This window comes from Puntigrus tetrazona, chromosome 17 (assembly GCF_018831695.1).
Source record: "Puntigrus tetrazona isolate hp1 chromosome 17, ASM1883169v1, whole genome shotgun sequence".
NCBI classification, from domain to species: Eukaryota; Metazoa; Chordata; class Actinopteri; order Cypriniformes; family Cyprinidae; genus Puntigrus; species Puntigrus tetrazona.
The window spans coordinates 21768489-21791527 of record NC_056715.1 but is presented as its reverse complement, the minus strand read 5'-3'; the positions used below and the strand labels follow the sequence as shown (position 1 = coordinate 21791527).

The 23039-nt window shown below is 36.8% G+C and overlaps 2 protein-coding genes and 4 gene segments (V, D, J or C); all 6 read right to left on the bottom strand.

Moving 5' to 3' along the window:
- Positions 1–2163: 2163 nt before the first annotated feature.
- On the bottom strand, positions 2164–2734 carry LOC122362337. The segment is given in 2 exon segments: positions 2164–2557; positions 2676–2734. Coding segments are annotated over 2 exon segments (357 nt in total).
- A 625-nt stretch (positions 2735–3359) lies between these two features.
- LOC122361590 lies at positions 3360–3937 on the bottom strand. The segment is given in 3 exon segments: positions 3360–3371; positions 3446–3750; positions 3848–3937. Coding segments are annotated over 3 exon segments (366 nt in total).
- A 7461-nt stretch (positions 3938–11398) lies between these two features.
- LOC122361589 lies at positions 11399–11876 on the bottom strand. The segment is given in 2 exon segments: positions 11399–11727; positions 11825–11876. Coding segments are annotated over 2 exon segments (381 nt in total).
- LOC122362329 lies at positions 11586–13388 on the bottom strand. The gene is made up of 3 exons (XM_043263764.1): positions 13081–13388; positions 12708–13001; positions 11586–12430 (listed from the first exon to the last, which is right to left on the bottom strand). The coding sequence occupies exons 1-3, from the start codon at positions 13124–13126 to the stop codon at positions 11994–11996; spliced, it is 777 nt and encodes a 258-aa protein (XP_043119699.1). The 5' UTR covers positions 13127–13388; the 3' UTR covers positions 11586–11993.
- Positions 13389–13582: 194 nt separating this feature from the next.
- On the bottom strand, positions 13583–14863 carry LOC122362335. The segment is given in 2 exon segments: positions 13583–14650; positions 14734–14863. Coding segments are annotated over 2 exon segments (411 nt in total).
- Positions 14864–15486: 623 nt separating this feature from the next.
- Positions 15487–21393, bottom strand: amy2al2 (amylase alpha 2A-like 2). Its single transcript, XM_043262392.1, is given in 11 exon segments — positions 15487–16326; positions 16409–16534; positions 16609–16730; positions 18420–18507; positions 18842–18964; positions 19084–19217; positions 19288–19518; positions 19609–19729; positions 19731–19804; positions 19940–20086; positions 20183–21393. Coding segments are annotated over 11 exon segments (1524 nt in total). The 5' UTR covers positions 20351–21393; the 3' UTR covers positions 15487–16136.
- Between the last annotated feature and the right edge of the window lie 1646 nt (positions 21394–23039).

The following is a 23039-nucleotide window of genomic DNA, read 5'->3' as shown; positions in this document are numbered from 1 at the left end:
CGGTATATTGTGAGCACATATGATCACAGCAGATTCATCTTGGTTCTTGATGAGGTTGTCTGGCGTCTGGAGAACAGTTTTACCAAGACAGGCAACTGTGGGGGAAATAAAGGGTATAACAGCGTAAAATGGTATAATTAAGGTATAGAATGCTGATTTATTGGTTGGTCTTACCTGTAAATATCAATATGCATACAGATACCGTAAGGAATGAGTTCATCATGATTCCTTTCACCAAGAGCTTCTTCTATGCTTTAATGACATGACTGAGAGGAAGTGAGGTCAGCTACATCTCAGCTATTCTCGGCTTGGTGGAATAAATGATTCTTTTGAAAGAATTTTTTTTACAATTGTAAAACTGAATTATATACACAAAAAAAATTATTGCATCTTATAGTCCCTGCCTTTTAATAGATTCAAGATCAAGCCGTTATTGAACAGTAAATGACATCATAGGTTATAATAGTACAGGGAGAAAAAAAACACAGCATTTATCTATAATGGTTTATGTATGTTTAAATCAACCAAAAGACCAGTTAAGAAAAATCCACTCAAGACTTCATGGAGTCAGCTCACAGATTTTCTTTTTTTTTTTTTTTTTTTTTTACATTTTTATATATAAATCAGTGAATTATATTATATATTCCAATAATATGTCTTAGTAAAATTATATTTAATATATTAAATGTATATTAAAGAAACATTTACAGCCATGCTGATTTATGATAATAATGCACTATATAACTAAATAACTGTATGTCTGTATGTCTGTGTATGTATATATATATATATATATATATATATATATTATATATATATTTATATATATATATTTCAGTTTAAATAAGTTTCAGTATTGAAAATTAGACCCCATGACTTCTACCATCACAGAAGTATGCAAATATTATCAGGAAATCTAAGCAAGTTGTTGAGCAGGTGCAGAAGAGTTTTTTGTATTGGGACATGACTGCTCATCACACTGTGTAAACTGGCTGCACAGAAGTACACTGCACTGTCACCGGCTTCAAGTTGCAGGATTTTTAAGGAACCACTCTTAGTTCCATCTCCATTCAATTCGATTTTTTTATTCAAATTATCCTCTGGAAAACTACTTTTATTCCAGATATATCCCAGTAATGTTAAGTCATGTTTTGTACCAGTTTGTTTGTACCAGAAGATCATAGTGTAAGATGGTATGTTGTGTTCACATACAAGTTCTGCAGTGTCTCTCTCAGCTTTAATTAGACCTGAGGGGCTTTGATTAACACTGCCGCTAACAACAGAACCTGTAAAAAGAAAGAAAAAGTGCATTGTGCTTAATTGTAAATAACTGTGATTTGAAATCATCAATTTAATATAAAATAGTTACCTGTAAGCCAAAGTAGCAAGACAATGAGAGCTCTGAACATGTTGATTTAGACTAGAGTAATAGCCTTTGGGAAAAAATATCTTCTAATTGTGTGTTGATCAACCCCTACTTTCTCATGGACTGTGGTTTTGTGTTGACACTTTGACCATACCCCCATTTTGAGTCTGTTTTTGTTAATTCAGTAAGTCAATCAATCAATCAATCAATTTTATTTATATAGCGCTTTTACATGCAGGTTTCAAAGCACTGTACAGTATAATGACAGCCATAATGATACCCAATTTCTTATTAAATGCAAGAACGGTTTGAGTCAATTCAACGTTAATCACTTAATTCAAGTGTCCCCAACTTCAACCAGATACAGTAAACAAAACCCCATGCATACAGAATGGAGAAAAAAAAAACCAAGAAACCAGATCAGTTGGGTCAGTTCTCCTCTTGAGTACATATGAAACGCAGCTGTGTCAGAAGACTCATTCTTGTACCAAAGTCTTTATACATATGATCAGCATAGATGATCGTGATCAGGAAAAAACTGTTTTACCAAACATTCAGCTGTAATGAGAGAAAATACACATAGTCATTGACATTCGGTATAAAATAAATACATATAATAAATATTAAAAATAATAAAAACAATTTTTTTTTAAACAGATGCTGAATACATTTATCAGGTCAAGATGTGGTAGAATTGATTTGTTGTCACATGAGATACCTGCTGTATATGTATTTATAAAATCATGATATATAGTCATTTAACAACTCTGTGCAGAGAAACGTGATCTCACCTCAGTGTTGGCAGCAAATCAAAGCCTGAGCTCTTCACAGGTGAGGCAGAGAGTAGAATAGAGAGCTTTTTGTATTAAGCTTTCATTGACTATATCACTGTGTAATACGCTGCACAGAAATACACTGCGCTGTCTTGTGGCGTGAGGTTTTTGATAGTCATAGTGCCATTTTTGCTTGCATCTCCCTCCAGTTTGATCTTGTTTGTGAAATCAGGCTCTATATTCTCACTACCGTAAAGGTATCCCATGAGCTTGAGTCCAGGCACGTCCTGACTCTGTTTGTACCACAGTATTTGGTTGTAGTTTGGTATATTGTGAGAACAGACGATAACAGCTGATTCAGTTTGGATGTTTATAAGGTCATTAGGACTCTGGAGAACAGTTTTTGCATGATTTGCCACTGTCCATGGAGAAAGATAATATAGTAGTGATTAGTAACGTCTAAATATAATTATTTTTACAACACTGAACTAACATATCCATTACAGTTAGATTTACACAGCATTTTTTACTATTACCTGTTAGCCACAACAGACATGCAGATCTGATAAGACAAGTGTTCATCGTGTCAGTTCTTTGTAACAAAGAAAGTACTTCTGCAATGATGAAGTACAGGCAAAAGAGGGAGGAAGTGATGTCATCTATAGGGTACATGAACAGCTTCAATAAAACATATGACATAAAATGCATTTTACTAAATATTTAAAACACATATAACAATTTTTTTTTTTTTTCAAAACTAATTGCTCTGTCAAAACAATTAATATGCTAATTTACCAATGTGCTTATTTATATGTTCTTGCAGATATTGTTTGCTCTTCACTGTAGCTTAATTAATGGTATTGGCACTGAATCAAAACCCGCAGGTGTGAAGAAGAATGTAAATGTGCTTTTTAACTGAATTAAGGATTTTTGCGGGGCATTTTTAGCCCTTATTGTGACGGGACAGATCAGAATTGACAGGAAGCAAAGAGAAGGGAGAAAGAGAGATCGGAGAGGTCCTCAAGTCAGGATTCAAACGAGGGACACCCAAAGCGCAACAGCACTATATGCCACAAGGTTACTGATGTGAATGAAGGCTTTTAAAAGAGGTGTTTGTATTAGACAGAGGTTATTCTGTGTATCATTATCATTCATGATAATCTTTTTATACAAACAGCTCCATTTGTTTAGCATTGTGAGGAGGCAGTGAATGTCTTGAATCACACTGCCCTCTGTTGATCAATAGTTTTATTTTAAATTTTAAGACTCCTGTTTTTTGTACAGCTCTCCCAGGAGTTTGATGTACTGTGTATTCACTCACTGAACAGAAATATTTGGCTCTGTCATTCAGCTGCAAGTTGTTCACAGTCAGAGATCCGTTCTCGGGAACCGATTTGTTGGCCACAAATTTATTAAGCTCAGAATCTTCATATTCAGGTTGGCTGTAGGAGGTTGTGAATGCTACGAGTCTCATAGGTTGTCCTTGGTGCTGTCTGTACCAGTACATCAGTCTGTTTGTTGAGCCCTTGTTGTGCGTGCAGGTCATGTGAACAGAACTGCCCTTCTGTCCCCAAACAATATTAGGCTCTTGTATAACATCATTTGCACCCACTGTTCATTTATAAAAATCACAGTTAATTTTTGTAAAAATGTCAGATTAAAATTTGTACCATGTTACCATGGAGATAAATGTAAAAGCCTTTGATACCTTGACTGCAGTACAGTAACAGAATCCATGAAATAATGACCCTTGTCATGTTGAGTTTTGGTGCTGTGTGCAGTCCCTGCCTTTCAATACATTCAAGATCAAGTGGTTGCTAAAAAGGAAATGACATCATAGGTTATAATGGCATGCGTGAACTGTTAAATGCAAACACCGGCCCACAACCAAATTTGTTGTTCAGTTCAATCAAGATGTCACCAGTTAACATTCCAATAATCCAGGTCTCTACTCACTAGTCATTTATAAGTATTCATTTATAGCATATAAAGCTTATTAACTTTACTTCCGCTTATAATAAAACTATAAACAAATAAATGGTCTATTATCAACATATCATGGTGTATCAGTCAAAACGCCTATTCACTACAGGCTTGAGGAATTTAACATGATGTGACATTTAAAAAGTTTCACGTGCGTTGGGTTTTCTAACTCAATGTTAGAAAGTGGCACTTAGGCAATGAAGAGCTCCGATTCCAACCACCTTGGTTCAACAAAACAGCTAAAATCCACAAAAGTCAAAATAGCATGGCTGCATCAACAAATATGTTTTTATATCACTTTTGCATTCATTAACACTATCGGGCAGGTTTTGGATTGGGTTTGGTGCAGAGGATATACATAGAGCATTAACATTTAGTGACACATACGAATATTTGATTTATGAACCCCCGCAATATGTTCCTGAAGCAACATAATACAAACACAGCAATACACGCCTATAGCAATATAACAGATATGTGCCAGGATCCCGTATTGAACTTGGGTTTTAGGGCCACTCACTGGACGTTTCACTTTAATATCATTTTTACATATGCCTAATATGAAGATTCAAAACAATTTATTCATCTTTTTTTTTTCTTTAATTAATTGCTGTATTTGTTAGAGCTTTTGTGTTCGGTGTTGGCCTTGATTCAAAACCCACAGGTGTAGAGATAACTGTAAATATGCCTTTTCACAGAAGCAAGCTGGTGAAAAGAGGGTTTTTGTATCAGACAGAGGTGATTCTGATCACTGTGTAATACGCTGCACAGAAATACACTGCACTGTCATTCAGCGTGAGTCTGCTGATAGTCAGAGTGCCATTTTTCTGCCCATCTCCATCCAATTTGATCTTGGTTTCAAATTCAAGCTCTTTGTTCTCATTATCATAATTAAGAAATCCCATCAATTTGAAACCCATCATGTCTGGACTTTGCTTGTACCATAGTATCGTGTAATAGCTCGGTATATTGTGAGCACATATGATCACAGCAGATTCATCTTGGTTCTTGATGAGGTTGTCTGGCGTCTGGAGAACAGTTTTACCAAGACAGGCAGCTGTGGAGAAAAAAACGAAACAATGTAAAAACAGTGTAAAAATGTCTTTATATATTAATGCATAGAATGTACAGATTTGTTTGTTCTTACCTGTAAATATAATTATGCATACAGATACGCTAAGGAATGCGTTGATCATCATTTTTTTCTTTCACCAAGAGCTTCTGCTTGCTTTAAAGACATGAGTGAGAGGAAGTGATGTCAGCTATATCTTAGCTATTCTGAACTTGAGGAAACAAATTAATCTTGCATATGTTTTTGTACTAGTTTAACCTCCATTCATACATATTAACAGTTATATACACCAAGAACAATTTCTGTATCTTAAATGAGTCGGTGTCTGGAGGTGATACAGAACTTGGTTGAATCGAATTTCTGAAAAACCTAATTTCATTATTTTACAATGTCAAAGTCAACTATTTGTACAGAAGTATATGGCACTGTCTTCCAGCTCTAGATCTTTTACTGTAAGAGACCCATTTTTTGGAGAACTTTTTTGAGCTTTGAATTTGTTTTCATCCACATCTCCAAATTCTGGACTTCCATGAGCATTAGTGATTGAGTTTCATGGTATCCCCTGGATGCTGTTTGTACCAGATAGTAGCCAGTATCCTTATTTAGTATGCAGTTTATAACTGAAGAACTACCTTTTGCTCTCCAAAGGATCGCTTCTTATACAACATTGCCCCCATCTACAGGGTCCGTGAATTAAAAAAGCCAAAACTTTTTAAAAGAATTATTGTATTTTAGTTTTAATGCAGTTCCAAACTTGTTCCTTCAAACCTTTCTGTTATACAGGATGTGAAATCATAAGTTATACAGTCCTTCACAGCTATGCTGTTCTAATTAAGATGCACAATGACTGCATCACTTGTAATGTATAGGACTACTGTAAAATGAATGTTGTTTACATTCTTGTTGACCGTATTATATCACATTTAGACCACATGACTGCCAATATCGCACTGTGCATCCCAAATTAAACGGATACTTATATTATCAGCAAATCTAAGCAAGTTGTTGAGCAGGTGCAGAAGAGTTTTTTGTATTGGGACATGACTGCTCATCACACTGTGTAAACTGGCTGCACAGAAGTACATTGCACTGTCACCGGCTTCAAGTTGCAGGATTTTTAAGGAACCACTCTTAGTTCCATCTCCATTCAATTTGATTTTTTTGCTCAAATTATCCTCTGGAAAACTACTTTTATTCCAGATATATCCCAGTAATGTTAAGTCATGTTTTGTACCAGTTTGTTTGTACCAGAAGATCATAGTGTAAGATGGTATGTTGTGTTCACATACAAGTTCTGCAGTGTCTCTCTCAGCTTTAATTAGACCTGAGGGGCTTTGATTAACACTGCCACTAACAACAGAACCTGTAAAAAGACATAAAAAGTGCATTGTACTTACTTGTAAGTAACTGTGTTGTTAAATCATTAGCATTATTTAAATTTAAATATAAAATAGATACCTGTACACCAAAACAGCAAGACAAGGAGGGCTCTGAACATGTTTATATAGCCTAGAGAAATATTCTAAGTGAAAAGAAACATTCGGTTTTGCTGTGTTGCAACGAAACCACCCCCAAGTATTTCTTGACAAATTCTATTATGGACCCTTAGCTCCATCTACCCACAGGTTTTGCAATTGCTGCGATTCCCTGCCATGCGTTTAGGCTGTGAAGAAAGCTTAAAAATTTAAACGCTGCAACGTTTGTCCCCATGTTTGTTAATCAATGATTGAATCACTTTATGTCTTATTCTGGTGAATAAATATTCCAAATGCTGATTCAGACAGACCCTGTGAGTAATTTAATTATGATTTCACACCTTTGCTTTTGGTAGTATTAGTTTTAATATGCACAAAGGTGTTCTTTAGTGTTTTAACAATATGCTATTATTAAAGTGTATAGTTGTATGAATATCATTATTACTCTCTGATGTCACGGAAACCTTTATGTTTATATTGGTTTCATAGCCTGTGCACGAAACATATTTCTAAGCTATATGTCTCGTTTCAGTTTGTGAAAAATAAATTTGGGAGGGAACTCCCGTGAGCTTCATGTCACAGTAGGGTTTTTGTATCAGACAGAGGTGATTCTGATCACTGTGTCATATGCTGCACAGAAATACACTGCACTGTCATTCAGCGTGAGTCTGCTGATAGTCAGAGTGCCATTTTTTCTTCCATCTCCATCCAGTTTGATCTTGTTTTTGAATTCCAGCTCGGGGTTGTCATATTCCAGATTAAGGAGCCCCATGAGCTTGAAGCCTGTGACGTCTTTCTTGTACCAAAGAATACGGTCATGACTTGGTATATTGTGAGTACATACGATCACAGCAGATTCATCTTGGTTCTTTATGAGGTCACCGGGTGACTGGACAACAGTTTTACCAAAACATTTAGCTGTAACAAAAAAAAAAAATTCATATATACAATGAGAGTGCAGTTTACAGTTTCACTCGATAAAAAAGCTAATCTGAAAAGTTAGATATAATTACCCATGAGGCATACTAGAGAAACAGAAAGACTAATTAGACTCATGTTTCTGTTATGTGCTCAATAACAATTTTATACAGCAAATGCTGGAAGGCACTTCTAATAGGAAATGATGTCATATCTAGGGGCACTGACTACAGTAAGTATACAGGTTGCGAATTTTTAGTCCTCTGGTGGTTGACAGCAGCATAAAACTACAGGTTAAGGTAATTGTATTTATTTATTTCATTTTATTTATTTATTTAAACTTTGAGTAGGTTCAGTAATTACACCTTCTAGTAAGTGCATCATTTAAACTCAAGCTACAACATTAGTAGACATGTTTACTTGAGCTTGTAAAGTCAATTTGAGTGCATGCTACATAGGATGGGGGAAATAGCAATAAGCTAACACAATTCTTATGCTGATTATACGCTTGCAACGTTGCTGTAAACGGTCAACCAGGTGAGACTGATCTAAATTATCCAGATATAAATTTGTTACCCATTCTTAGTTGCAAAGTGCCTAATTAACGTCGCTCAAAAAAGGTTACCTGGCAAAATTGCTCAAAAAGTTGCCCAGTGTATCATCAGCTTTAGTGTTAAAAACCCAGTGCAGTACATATTACGGCAAAACTGGTTGAACACACTGATGGAGTCGCATTGCCCCCTATTGATCACTGTTACTGTAATTGTTCAAGGCAGCTGTTTTTGTTCAGATATTGCCAAAGTGTGTGCTTAATGACTGAGATAGACAGCACTCACAGTCAGAGATCCACTCTCTGAAATAGTTTTTATGGCTGGAAATTTGTTTTTATCAAAATTATATTCAAAATTAGTGCTCAAACTGCTTGTGAGCACGATTAGAGTCATAGTTTGTCCTGGACGCTGTCGATACCAGTACATCTAACTGAATGAAATATCCTTTTTATGTGTGCAGTTTAACCGAACAGAACTCTCTTTCACTGCCATTAAAACTTGTAACATCACTGATTCCTGCAAAATGATACAGAGAGAAACATAACAATATTTCTGGAAATATTACAAGAGGTCGTTATTATAACATTGCAATACCCCGATCCCAATGTAGATTCAGAATCAACAAAATAACGTTCTGCATCTTGCTATGATAAAGCTATTTTCTGTGGTTTAAGTATTTAAGTTAAGTATTTAAGTTACCAGTACAGGATGTGACATCATCATCACGGAATCGGTGATCTCAGTGTGGGGCAAACATCTGAAATTAAAAATTACCTTCACTTCTCGAGTCGGGATGTGAATTCAATTGCCCACTTGCTACAAGCAACACGTTAAGCAAGAATAGACAGGTGTTGTGTTTAGTATTGGCACTGAATCAAGACCCACAGAAACTGAAAACATTCTTGTCGTAAAAGCAAGTCGTTTAAAAGAGGGTTTTGTATCAGACAGAGGTGATTCTGATCACTGTGTAATACGCTGCACAGAAATACACTGCACTGTCATTCAGCGTGAGTCTGCTGATAGTCAGAGTGCCATTTGTCTGTGCTTCTCCGCTCGATTTGATGTTGTTTTTAAAATCAGGCTCTACATTTGGACTATTATAATAAAGGTTTCCCATCAACTTTAAGCCCAATGAGTCCTGAGTTTGTTTGTACCACAAAATTCGATTGTAGCTTTGTATCTTGTGAGTACAAGTGATCACAGCAGAGTCATTTTGTTTCTTCAGTAGATCCTCAGGCGTCTGGAGAACAGATTCACCAAGCTGTGAAGAAGAAAAAACAAAGAAGTTCTTTATAGTCAGAAACAGATGATTAAATTAAAATAATCTACATTGTAAAAGTAGATGCATATTTATTTACCGTTACCTGTAAACATACTGGTCAGAGACAAAGATATGCTAAGGATAAGGTTCATCGTGGTTTCTTTCATCAAGTTTTTTCTTCTGTGAATTAAAGCTCAAGCAGGAGGAAGTGATGACGGCTACAACGCTTTCCAATTAGCCATCCCTAAGAGAAAGGAGCAATTTTTTGTTGTTGTTTGTTTGTTTTTAGTTTTTTTTTCTTTCAGTCCGCCAAGTTTACAGTTACAGTATACATGAATACTATGCAATATGCATAATGAACTGGATTACACAAACTATTTTATGAGAACTGTATTGCTTGAATGCCCATTCGCTAACATTGCAACACAATGCGTTTGTTTATATGATGTGGTATAAAACAAATCTTGCTCTAATATCATTTTATCAGTGCAGCTTAATGTAGCCTATTTATGATGTGAAATGTGATTAAAACTTTAATCTTAGACTAAAATGGTAGGTACTGCGTCCCTTTTGCACTAAAACGCATTTTGTCCATACATGTGAAGCTAATATCTTAAATCAGTTGTCGGTAAAGGTTAGCAAGTAAAACCACCTCCATCTGGAGGTTTAACTGAATTTTGTTACATCTGAATATTTGAATGATATTTTTGTTTGTTTTGCAAATTCTTTATATCGAATGACGAATCATCACATTAAATGTTAATTTATATGCTACGTGGCCATACTGAGTTGACACACAAACCAACACCAGTTTTAATCGTTTAAAAAATAGCTAAACTACTATTTTTTTGTACTAGTTGTATTCAGTGGGATAAATGGACATATTGCCAGAATTTGCGTAAATAGACTATAACTTTAACCCATGGGGCTCCTAATAGTTTTGGCTCAGAAATCAAAATTTAGCCAGAAATGTAAGCAGACAACAAAAGCTGAATAAATCGTCAGTGCATCATAGGTTTTTGTATTAGACACAGGGAGTTTAGAGCACTGTGTCATATGCTGCACAGAAATACACAGCACTGTCGTGTCCTGAGAGATTTTTAATTGTCAGAGTGCCGTTACTCCTTCCGGTTCTATTCAGCGAAATCTTGTTTTCAAAGTCAGCCTCTATTTGACCGCTTTCTCCATTAAGATATCCCATTAGTTTAAATCCCAGCTCGCCCTGAGACTGTTTGTACCACATCATTTGGAAATAACCTGTTATATCGTGTGTACATATAAACACAGCTGATTTATCTCTGTGCTTTATTGATTTAAGAGGAGTCTGGTAAACTGTGTTACCACGACTGCAAGCTGTAAAGAGACAAATAAATCGAAGATTTAATGATAAAATGTCAATGAAAGACTAATTACATATAGTTGTTGTGATAAAAACCAAGAAACGCTTCATTAAAAGTCGTTATTACCTGTGAGCCACATAAATATGACAGAGAAACGTATGAGAATCTCGTTCATTCTGATTTCCTGCGTTACAATATCTGACTCTGCTAAGAGTAAATACTGTTGATCAAATGATCGAAAGTAATGACAGCGGAGGAAGTGATGTCACCAAAGGCAATTTCTGACAATTTGAATAAAAGTATGCAAGTAAGTTAAATGAGAAATTGTGAATTTTGTATTTAGCGGATGTTCTTAATATTCAGATGTTTGTTCACTTACATCTACACTGAAAGACAGTTTTTAATCAAAATGAATTAATCAAGTTCAGTTTTTTCCAGAGCTTTTTTTTATAAGTCTGGGGCCATATAAAACAATGCACATGCATTTAGATGGCCTAGATATAAAAACAAGCATAACAGCGTGCTCATATAATTTTTTAGCTTTTTTGCAAATGCTTAAACATGATAATGCCAAGCTATTGTATGATAACCGAACCACTACTCCAGGTGCAAAGTGGGTGTGAATTTGCAAACATCTTGTTAATGATGTAGTTTTTGCATTAGACGGAGCTGATTCTGAGTACTGTGTAAGATGCTGCACAGAAATACACTGCACTGTCATTCAGCGTGAGGTTTTTGATAGTCAGAGTGACGTTATTTCTCCCATCTCCATCCAGATTGATCTTATCATTAAATGTAGTCTCTTTGATCTCTTGTTTAATATTAAGGTATCCCATAAACTGAAGGCCCGTGGTTCTCTGGCTTTGTTTGTACCACTGTATGACATCATAACCTTGTACATTGTTTGTACATTTGATCTCAGCAAATTCATTTTCTTTCTTCAAGAGATCAGGAGGAGTCTGGACAGCACTTTTACCAAGAACAGTGACTGTAAAGAGAATATAAATGGTTAAATTCTATAATGATGCGATGATATCTTATATATCTTAATGACAGAATGTACTATGAAAGCTAAAAATAGTTACCTGCAAGACACAGAACAAAGACAGAAACACAGAGACAGTGAGCGTTACTCATGTTTTGCTGAATGATTCCAGTATGAATCAAATACAGGAGACGAAGTGAAGTGATGTCTAGGGTGGCAGCTTAGTTTTCTCTCTTAAATGCATCTCTTTGATAGGAAAACATGGGCTTTCATTCCACAAGACACTGGATGGAAGACTCTTGTTTACTTGTACCATAGTGCCCCCTTTTGGATGGTATGTTATTTATTTTTGACAATATATGAGGTGTTTTTGTACATCTTCCTCTAAATTTTGATACACTGTGTTTGCTCACTGAACAGAAATACACGGCACTATCATCTGGTTGTGAATTCTTCACAGTAAAGGTCCCTCTCTCTGGAACCGTTTGATGTGCTTTGAATTTACTTTGATCAGAATCTCCAAATTCTGGAACATCATAGCTCTTTGTGAACACAATGAGGTGCAAACTTCCTCCTTTTCTCTGCTGGTACCAGTACATCTGATTGTAGTCAAGGCCTTTATTGTGTGTGCAGTTTATTTGGACAGGATTCCCCCGGAGTGACCATAGAATGCCAGGCTGCGAAACACCATCTCCACTTGAAGCGCCTGTGAAGAAGAGATATTTATTCGTGAACGTTTCAGTATCAGCACAGCAAAGCTATACAATTGCATTGTTTCATTATGGCAATAATCGTACATTGACTGCAACAAAGTGACAGGATTAGTAGAACAACGATCATGTTAAAAGATTGCAGGGAGCGCACTGGCTCGTGGTTTTGAGAGATGATTCAAATTCAAAGATCTTCCCCCGCTGTAACTGCAATTGTTTATGGCAGCTGTTTTTGTTCAGCTCTTGACAAAGTTCACTGTACTGTGTGCTTACTGACTGAGCAGAAATAGACAGCGCTATCTTCGGTCTCCACATCGTTCACAGTCAGAGATCCACTCTCGGGAACAGTTTTTATGGCTGGAAATTTGTTTTTATCAAAATCACCATATTCAAAGTTAGTGCTCAAACTGCTTGTGAACACGATTAGAGTCATAGTTTGTCCTGGACGCTGTCGATACCAGTACATCTGACTGAATGAAATATCCTTTTTATGTGTGCAGTTCAACCGAACAGAACTCCCTTTCACTGCCATTAAAACACTTGGATCTTGAGTAACATCACTAATACCTGCAACCGAGCATAAAAAAATATATAAGAAACCTTTAAAGGCTATTCCAATATATTTTAACGAAGATAGTTTGTATACCTTGGCCACAGTGTAGCGTCAGAATCAGCACAATAATACTCTTCATCGCGACGCGTAGAGGCTGGCTGGCTGGATCAAATTAGGATGACGATTCAGGTTTTAGCCGCATGCTGATACAGGATGTGACATCATGACAATTTCAGGGTGGAGCAAAATTCAGGAATTAAGGATGGATGGATGGGAATTGAATTGATCGCACCTTACAAGATATAAATCAAGGCCTACAGGTATTGGCACAGAATCAAAAAACACAGCTGTGGAGAGGAACATGAACAAACGCGCTTTTAAAGTAAGCCGTTTAAAAGAGGTTTTTGTATCAGACAGAGGTGATTCTGATCACTGTGTAATACGCTGCACAGAAATACACTGCACTGTCATTCAGCGTGAGTCTGCTGATAGTCAGAGAGCCATTATTTCTTCCGTCTCCCTTTAATTTGATCTTGTTTTTAAATTCAGGCTCTGTAGTCTCATCCGAATAAAAAAGGTTTCCCATCAACTCGAGGCCCAACACATCACGACTTTGTTTGTACCACAATATTCGGTCATAGCTCGGTATATTGTGAGCGCATACAATCACAGCAAATTCACTTTGCTTCTTCGAAAGTGTATCGGGTGTCTGGAGAACAGTTTTACCAAGACAGACAGCTGTGAAGAAGAAAAAAAAATTAGACTTAAAAACTATGTGTAATGTACGTAAAGTAAATATTGTTATACGTACCTGTCAACATTGTTAGATATATAAATATATTATGAAGAGTGTTCATAATGCAAGACCTAATGAAGTATGAGGACTGTGATACAGACTTAAAAACTAAGGTTCCTCTCTACAAAGGTATGAAGATCATAAATGATGTGCAGCTACTGTGTATGTGTTTTGATTTGCTTTGCAGATAAAATTTTAATTTCTTAAATCACACTGCCCCCTGTTGATCAATAATTCAACAGCTGGCAGGACATAAAAATAGCTCCATTTGGATATGAAAAAAGTTATAAATTTACTTTGTATAAGTGTTTTACTGTCTATAAATGATAATTTGCATTTAACACTGAACATATATAAACATTAATATTATTTACTAATATAAAACTACATATTAAATCAGCAGGAATCCTCTGATTTCAGAATAATATTTTAATGAAGTAAACTAACTCAATTTTGACACGTGGCACATTGGTTGTCCCAGACCGCCACCTGTTGACTAATGCTGTCATTTTCTGTTTTTTTTTGTTTTTGTACAGCACTCCCCAGTCTTTGACACAGTGTGTTGACTCACTGCGCAGAAATATAAGGCACTGTCATCTGGCTCTAGAGCGGTCACTTTCAAAGATCCGCTTTCAGCGTTACTTTTCTGAGCTTCGAATTTCTTGTTATCAACCTCTCCGAAGTCTGGTTGACTGCCAACCATAGTAAATACAATGAGTGTCATAGTCTCTCCTGGACGCTGTCGGTACCAGTACATCTGGTAGTAGGAAGCACCCTTATTGTGTTTGCAATTTAAAGAAGCGGAACCGTTCTTTGGTTCCCAAATAATTTCAGGCTTTTGAACCACATCGTCTTCACCCTCGGTGCCTGTGGACAAAATTAAATGAAGTTAATAAGAATTTGAGGTTATTGTTTGGGTTTTCTGTGAGATGGTGAAGGGTTTGACTTACCTTGGCTCCAGTGCAGTAACAGAATCAATGCTATAAAAGCCCTAGTCATGTTGAGTTAGTGGAGCTTACAGTAAGTCCCAGCCTTTGAAATCATACTCTGTTGTTAAAGAGGAAATGAGGTCACAGGTTGCAAACATTACTGAACAAAACCACACAAACCTATAATATGCATACTATTACTCCAAGCTTTGACTATTAATCAAAATAAATAAACTAATAATTAAATAAAATTAAATACAAAAATGTGATACTCGGAATTATTGAGAATCTATAATTTGGGGAATCAAATGAATTCCTTCTGATATTATTAAAGCTTATGAATAAATCTCACCTCATTATCAGGGGTGTGAACAACTAAAAAACAGTAAAAATAATAATTTTCCAAAACAGTACTGAATGTACAGAAGAATTGTCTGAATGATACTCACTGGTGTTTCAATATAAAATACCTTGTTCTAATCTTCAGTATGTAATACATTTCAGTAACACATTCAGTGTAGCTTCTTGAATTTAGGATCTAAAATGTGACCATTTTTAATCATCTATCAAATGTGATAGACATACATAGTTAAGTACGATTAAGATCATTTACACATTTACCAATAACTGCTTTAAGAAACTACATTGACATGTTGACAGGAAATAAAACCACCACCATCTGGAGGTGAAACACGTTCTTTTATTTTCCGTGGTAACTAACCTATGACGTGCTGTCTACAGATAATAGCTGGTATTCAACCCTTAATGTTAATGATTTGGATGCCACTGACTGTTCTGACATGTAGCATATTGTTTGTACCAGACTGCCACCTGCTGACTAATGCTGTTCTTTTCATAAGCAGAATGCTTTTATACCATTTTATGCATTTTATACCATTTTCTCTTACTTACTGTGCTGACTCACTGAATACTTACTTTCAAGGGCACCTTTATGAGCTTAAAAATCTCCATAACCAGGAGTGATCGCTACATATCTTGCGCAGGTTCTTCCCTCCAGTCTCACTACCATTTGCTGTTTACAAAGTTTATCATTCTCGTTCCAATATGCACATGGCATGCTGTAAAGAGCACAACTATAGATCCTGTGTTTTTCCCTTACTGAAAGCATTTCAGTGCTTGACTCCTATTGTGCATGTGATTTGCTGCAGGGATATTAGAATAGTATTTGGAATATTGTGGAATTTTGAAATTGGTGAATACAACCGGTCAGAAGAAGGAGAACGGTCATTCATGACAGATTATGTCATTAAACAAATTATGTCTGTCTTGTTTAGTTTTAACTGTAAACATGAGGTGAGCATTTCTCAAAATTGCACTTTAGTATTCTGTGTTCAAAAGACAAGACAGCATAAGACATTTCAGTTCAGTGATTCTGCTTTATTGTAATTATATCCTGACTGAATCTACAGTTTGGAGTCAGCATGGATGGCAATGAACGGGTCGTCGTCTGTGTTGCTGATGCTGACGGTGGCTCGTCCATCAGAACCCACTGACACCTGTTTTCCTGTGCAAGTGCTCCCACTCTTATCTCCAGAGATCACGTCACAGTATGTACCCACGGGCAGGCCAGTGTTCAGCGTCACGTTCAGTGCCCTGAAACATTCATTAAATCCAGTTACGGAGCAGTTACGTGCTAAATTTGTATTATTACGCATTTAATTGCAATATTTCTCACCAGTCATCATTGTTAATGACAATGAATCCTTTACTGCCACGGCTGAAGGCGATCTGATTATTCCCGTTGTCCCACCAGTTGGAGAGAGGCTCACCATTGACCACATTACGGAAAATCACTATATTTCTGGGCCGAAGAACACAGTATTAGGAGAATTGCTTTTAACAGCAAATTCAGAAGTGACTAAAACACACACCCACCTGATCTGGCGCCATCTGTGCTCACATACCCAGTTGTCCCCCCAGGTGGAGTCTGGGTTTATAGGTACTGGCTTTGTGGATCCATCAGAAAGGCTTGGAGGGCCCATCCAGTCATTTTCATCCTGTGCCATGTGTCAGTGTATAATAATAGAAATGTAATCATCTCATTAGATAATAATACAAGCTTTCTGGAGAGCACCATTACCTTTCCGTTTACAAACCGGATTCCAAAAAAGTTGGGACACTATACAAATCGTGAATAAAAACTGAATGCAATGATGTGTAGGTGCCAACTTCTAATATTTTATTCAGAATAGAACATAAATCACGAAACAAAAGTTTAAACTGAGAAAATGTACCATTTTAAGGGAAAAATATATTGATTCAGAATTTCATGGTGTCAACAAATCCCAAAAAAGTTAGGACAAGTAGCAATAAGAGGCTGGAAAAAGTCAATTTAAGCATAACGAGGAGCTGGAAGACCAATTAACACTAATTAGGTCAATTGGCAACATGATTGGGTATAAAAAGAGCTTCTCAGAGTGGCAGTGTCTCTCAGAAGCCAAGATGGGTAGAGGATCACCAATTCCCACAATGTTGCGCAGAAAGATAGTGGAGCAATATCAGAAAGGTGTTACCCAGCGAAAAATTGCAAAGACTTTGCATCTATCATCATCAACTGTGCATAACATCATCCAAAGATTCAGAGAATCTGGAACAATCTCTGTGAGAAAGGGTCAAGGCCGTAAAACCATACTGGATGCCCGTGATCTCCGGGCCCTTAAACGACACTGCACCACAAACAGGAATGCTACTGTAAAGGAAATCACAGAATGGGCTCAGGAATACTTCCAGAAACCATTGTCAGTGAACACAATCCACCGTGCCATCCGCCGTTGCCAGCTGAAACTCTACAGTGCAAAGAAGAAGCCATTTCTAAGCAAGATCCACAAGCTCAGGCGTTTACACTGGGCCAGGGATTATTTAAAATGGAGTGTGGCGAAATGGAAGACTGTTCTGTGGTCAGACGAGTCACGATTCGAAGTTCTTTTTGAAATCTGGGACGCCATGTCATCCGGACCAAAGAGGACAAGGACAACCCAAGTTGTTATCAACGCCGGTTCAGAAGCCTGCATCTCTGATCGTATGGGGTTGCATGAGTGCGTGTGGCATGGGCAGCTTGCATGTCTGGAAAGGTACCATCAATGCAGAAAAATATATTCAGGTTCTAGAACAACATATGCTCCCATCCAGACGTCATCTTTTTCAGGGAAGACTCTGCATTTTTCAACAACATAATGCCAGACCACATTCTGCATCAATCACAGCATCATGGCTGCGTGAGGAGAAGGATCCGGTGCTGAAATGGCCAGTCTGCAGTCCAGATCTTTCACCTATAGAGAACATTTGGCGCATCATAAAGAGGAAGGTGCGACAAAGAAGGCCCAAGACGATTGAACAGTTAGAGGCCTGTATTAGACAAGAATGGGAGAGCATTCCTATTTCTAAACTTGAGAAACTGGTCTCCTCTGTCCCCAGACGTCTGTTGAGTGTTGTAAAAAGAAGGGGAGATGCCACACAGTGGTGAAAATGTCCTTGTCCCAACTTTTTTGGGATTTGTTGACACCATGAAATTCTGAATCAACATATTTTTCCCTTAAAATGGTACATTTTCTCAGTTTAAACTTTTGTTCCGTGAGTTATGTTCTATTCTGAATAAAATATTAGAAGTTGGCACCTACACATCATTGCATTCAGTTTTTATTCACGATTTGTATAGTGTCCCAACTTTTTTGGAATCCGGTTTGTACAATTTTACGATCCCAGCGGTAGCTAGACATGACTCTGGTCACACCGTATGGATGAGCCAACATGAGCCCTGTAGCGATCTTATAAAGCCTGCAAAATACAGTGTTTAAAGCGCTCCTATTGTAATTGAAACGAGTATTTGTTGTCTTTTTGTGCCATTGTTGTCACTTGTTGGTCTTTTCACAATCGTTCTTTGAACTAGGTGCTGCTTTTGAAGCATTGAAAGCTCACAAACACATATTTATATGAAATCGGTCAGTCACCAGAGAGGTTTGAAAACAAAACGATTGGGAGTTGTTGAACAAATAAAGTAAAAATAAATGCATGTTGTAATTTTTTTAACTATTTTTTTTAACCAGCATGCATTCTTGTCAAACCAAAATAACAACCTCTCATAACCAGTAATAAGCCTTAACTATTTCACCTGGAGTCCCAGAACGTCAGAACAGAAGCTCCGCCAGCGCCGTGGCCTCTCTGATTGTCATGATTGTCCACAAACACCACAGCTCTATCAGAAGGCATGAAACTCCAGCCCTCTCCCCAGTTCCTAAGACAAATCACTCTTCTGATAACTCTTGAAACCTTTGCTAAACATGATTATGAGAATAAGCAACATGTAGATGATATTGCTATAAATGATCTACTTATTACAATATTATTACATACTTCAGATAGCTTAACTTCTCTCCATCCCATTTACGAACCACTGTGCCCAGTTTCACACTGTGTTTGAATTCTGTCACTCTTGCAAGCCCATAATACTCACTGGCTTTAATGGGCTCCCCACCCAAGTCAATAACCTATAGAAAGTTGGAGTAATGCTTTATTAATCATTTACGTGAATTCTAAGTTGAAAAGGGATGGAAATACCTCTTGGAAAATGAAGGGTTTGGTGCCAGATGGAAACCATTTGGTATTGAGTGGCTTGAGTCTGCCGTAGACGTTAGTAAGGTCTCCAGGCCACATGTGCTTACAAGCATCAACCCTGAATCCAGCCACTCCCAGGTCAATCAGTTTGTTCAGATAATCTGCCAGTTTTCCTCTAACATAGTCCTTCTCCAGGGCCAAGTCCAGAAGATCTTCCAAGCGGCAATCCCTGACCTGTCCAAGATGCAGAAAAGGTCATTAAAACGTATGAACATTAAAGTTTATGTGCAATTTATATACTGTTTATTGTAGGATAAGACAAACCTGGTAAATGTCATTGTAGTTTTCAATGTGCCCACTGCCAGTTTTACATTTGCCATCATTAAAGTCCAAATATGAGTAGGGAACAGAGGGAAAGTCCTCCTTGTTGCCATTGAACTTTGTCACAGCTGGAAGGAGTGCCTTCTCCATGGATTGATTTACACATGTGATTGATGACAACATCCACATAAATGTTTACCTACAGCACACAAAGCTCTTTAATGTAATGCTTATACTGCCAATAACATGCAAGTAAGAAGTGGAAGAAGCAGGATGCTTAGCAACATTGGTCTGTTATTAGGAACGATGCTATGAGCTTTAGTTTTTGAGTTACCCCAACGTTGTTACAGCGTGTGATCATGTCTTTCAGCTCTGCCTCAGTTCCTGACCTGGAGCACAAGTTGTAGCCAATCGGCTGATACCTCTGCCACCAAGGATGAAAAGGTTTGGACAGCTTGACGTGCTCACTTGCTGGAGAGATCTGTCCGAATATCAAGAATCATTGTAACGACTTTTGTTCTTATTCATCAAATCGTTTTACCTGCCTGAGTGGTCATGAAAATCATCATAAACATACCTGAACTCCTCCGAAGCCGTTTGGTGCCAGGTATCTCTCACATTCTTCGGCTATATCTGCCAACGGCCACTCAAACAGATGAATAATAGAAGTACTACCATTTTTCATGTTTGGGTTGTGCTGGGCAAAACCCAACCCAAAGAGCGCCGCCAGTATCAGGAGCTTCATCGTGCTTCAGGACTGGCGGGAACGTGTTTGTGAGTGGTCTCCGTGATTTATACACCAGAAAATATGCTTGCTGGAAAACAAATCGTTATCAGTTTTTGAGAGAACGCAGATGTAAAAGCTTGCTCCCCTTCCCACAATGTATCGTTTTAAGGATTTGTATATGCAAAAGGCATTTTTTATATAGAAAATCTGTTTCATATGCAAGGTACAAATGCTATATTTGAAATTAAATATAAAGTCCTATGACAAATAAGTAACGTGCAGCCATTGGATGCATGGGCCAGTCCAGACGGATTACCAATATTCTTTCTCTATTTGTAGATTGATATATGTATTGTACAATGGATTTAAAATAGCTTAATAATGGTTTGAATGCAAAAGAAGAAGAAAATGGGGTATCTATCAGCTTACTATCAGCGATTCACTATTATGTGTACACAGTGTTAGTATGCTGATTATAATGGCCTATATTTGCTTTTCGATTCCAGTATTAGTCCTGCCAATTTAACACCAAGTAACCACACTTTATATAAGTGTTTCTGTCAGTCAGGTTAGGAATTCCCGTAGCACAGCTGTTATACCTCCCATGAAAGCAACATAGCATTAGACACACAATATCAAAACTGATAACGCTAAGCAAACTAGACATTTAAGATAAATCCTTATACTTTTCTTCTTGAACGTGTTTTGTGTTTGAATAATGTTTGGGTTAGACTACATGCACCAGGTAGTCTTAGTATAAATGCTGGTTTCAAATGGTCTGTTAACAAAAAAAAAGAAAGAAAAGAAAAGAAAAAAAATATATAAATTATTTTCAAGAAAGGATGTCATGTGGTGTAACCACTGAATAAAAAGTAACCATCAGTGTTGGGGGTAATGCATTACATGAGTTATGTAATCAAGATTACTTTTTGTTTTTCTTTTCAAATTTTCTTAAAACCTTTTTCTTTTTCAAACTCTTTTTTTACTTCCTTCAATAAATGAGCAAGCCCAGCTCAGTTGATAAGAAGTAATGCATTACTTTCCATAAAAAGTAACTAAATAACAAACCTACCTAAAAAGTGCTTATTTTCCTTAAACTATGAGTGTTTTTCTGAAGTATTTTTCAAGGTACACACACACACACACACACACACACACACACGCTGTATGCCTACTGAATCTATAGTTTCAAGTCAGTGTGAATAGCAATGTATTGATCTTCATCTGTGTGGCTTAGTTTGCTGTTCACATAGGAATATATTTATTAGAATTTAATAAATTCTAAATACAGCTGACTGTATATCGACACATTTCAGAAAACACCTGAATAAATAGCATCTCATTTCCAGTTGGCCGAATCATAATATTGCGCTGATTGGACAGATTGCATCAGACCTTAAAACAAAAGCTCACTTGTCTTCTGATTGACCAGCCAAACTGCTTTCTGACTCCCTGTTATGTGAAGTAACAGGGTTAATGTTGCCAGCCTCCCACAGGCAGAACGAATGGAAAGTGGAATGTAAATGCTTCCACAAAAGTTAAAGGTTCAAAGAACTGTAGATGCCAGTAAAGAAACTTTATTTTTAGTGTAGACTTTAGTGTCTAGATCTCACATGGTTTCAGAAGTGGAGGGGGTTTCAAGCTAAAACAGCTAAATGATGGACTTGTTTCTTACGAACACATAACTTTTCACTTCACTAGATATTGACTGGAGCTGTGCAGAACAGTTTTGGATTATTACGTTGTTTTACCTGTTGGACTTGTCTCTGCAGGGACTGGTACTAAATTTCATCTAAAGTTCATCAGTAAGTTTTCAATATTTTTTCATTTTGGGGTTTTAACCATTTGTTTTAAGTAGAGCAAGTGCGTAGAGAAGTCAGAAACAGAGATGTCTCCTGTGCAGACAGTATCATTGTGCTGATTATAATACTTGACACATTACATAGATACTATAAAAATACTTCAGATTTTTTTTCCCATTAATCTTGTTTTATAAACAATGAATAGGAGTGCTCATTTTTGGCTGATTGGCTGCTGGTTAATGTCAAATATCCAACCAGTGCATTTGTACTTCGTATTACTTTTCGTATTACTTTTCGTATTACTCTTTTCACATTATTATTATTTTTGTTCTTTAAATTACATTCTAATTTTCATATCAAATCTGCAGACATAAAACTGAATGGCAATGTTTGTTTTAATAATAATAGCAATTATTATAAATAATAATCAGGAAACACTAATATTCAGGTAAGACATTTTATTTGCCATACAAAAATTTTAGAACCAATGCTTTACGAGTTGTAACCTTCCACTCCTGTTACATCTGTGAAAGAGACAATCATGTCTAAAAATATGGAATGGATCCGTTTATAATTTGTGAAGACATAGTTTTTTGAAGTGCTTTTACCAAAACATTTTGTATAGTGTCACAATGATATATGAAGGTTCTGAGCCGACCCGAATCAAACTAGGAGAATCTGAAAGGATGAGCTTACATTTTAAACTTATGCTGCTATTTACAACTTTACTTGTTGGAAAGAAGTCTACAATGGCCTAGTAATTTAGTAAGTTTCGTTAGTCTCTTTAGATCGAAGCATGTGTCAGATACCAAAATGTAATGTGAATTTTTCTACTTGTAACTAATAGCTAAAGAACCGTCAGTTGAATGAGGAACCATTACCCACTCTGTCGGTCTTCGCCATCT

Coding starts and splice junctions, on each gene's coding strand:
- LOC122362329 (XM_043263764.1), bottom strand. CDS start 13,126: ATGAAGAGTATTATTGTGCTGATTCTGACGCTACACTGTGGCCAAG. Junction 13,002..13,080: donor GACGCTACACTGTGGCCAAG/GTATACAAACTA, acceptor GCTCGGTTGCAG/GTATTAGTGATGTTACTCAA. Junction 12,431..12,707: donor TGTCTATTTCTGCTCAGTCA/GTAAGCACACAG, acceptor TCTTCTTCACAG/GCGCTTCAAGTGGAGATGGT.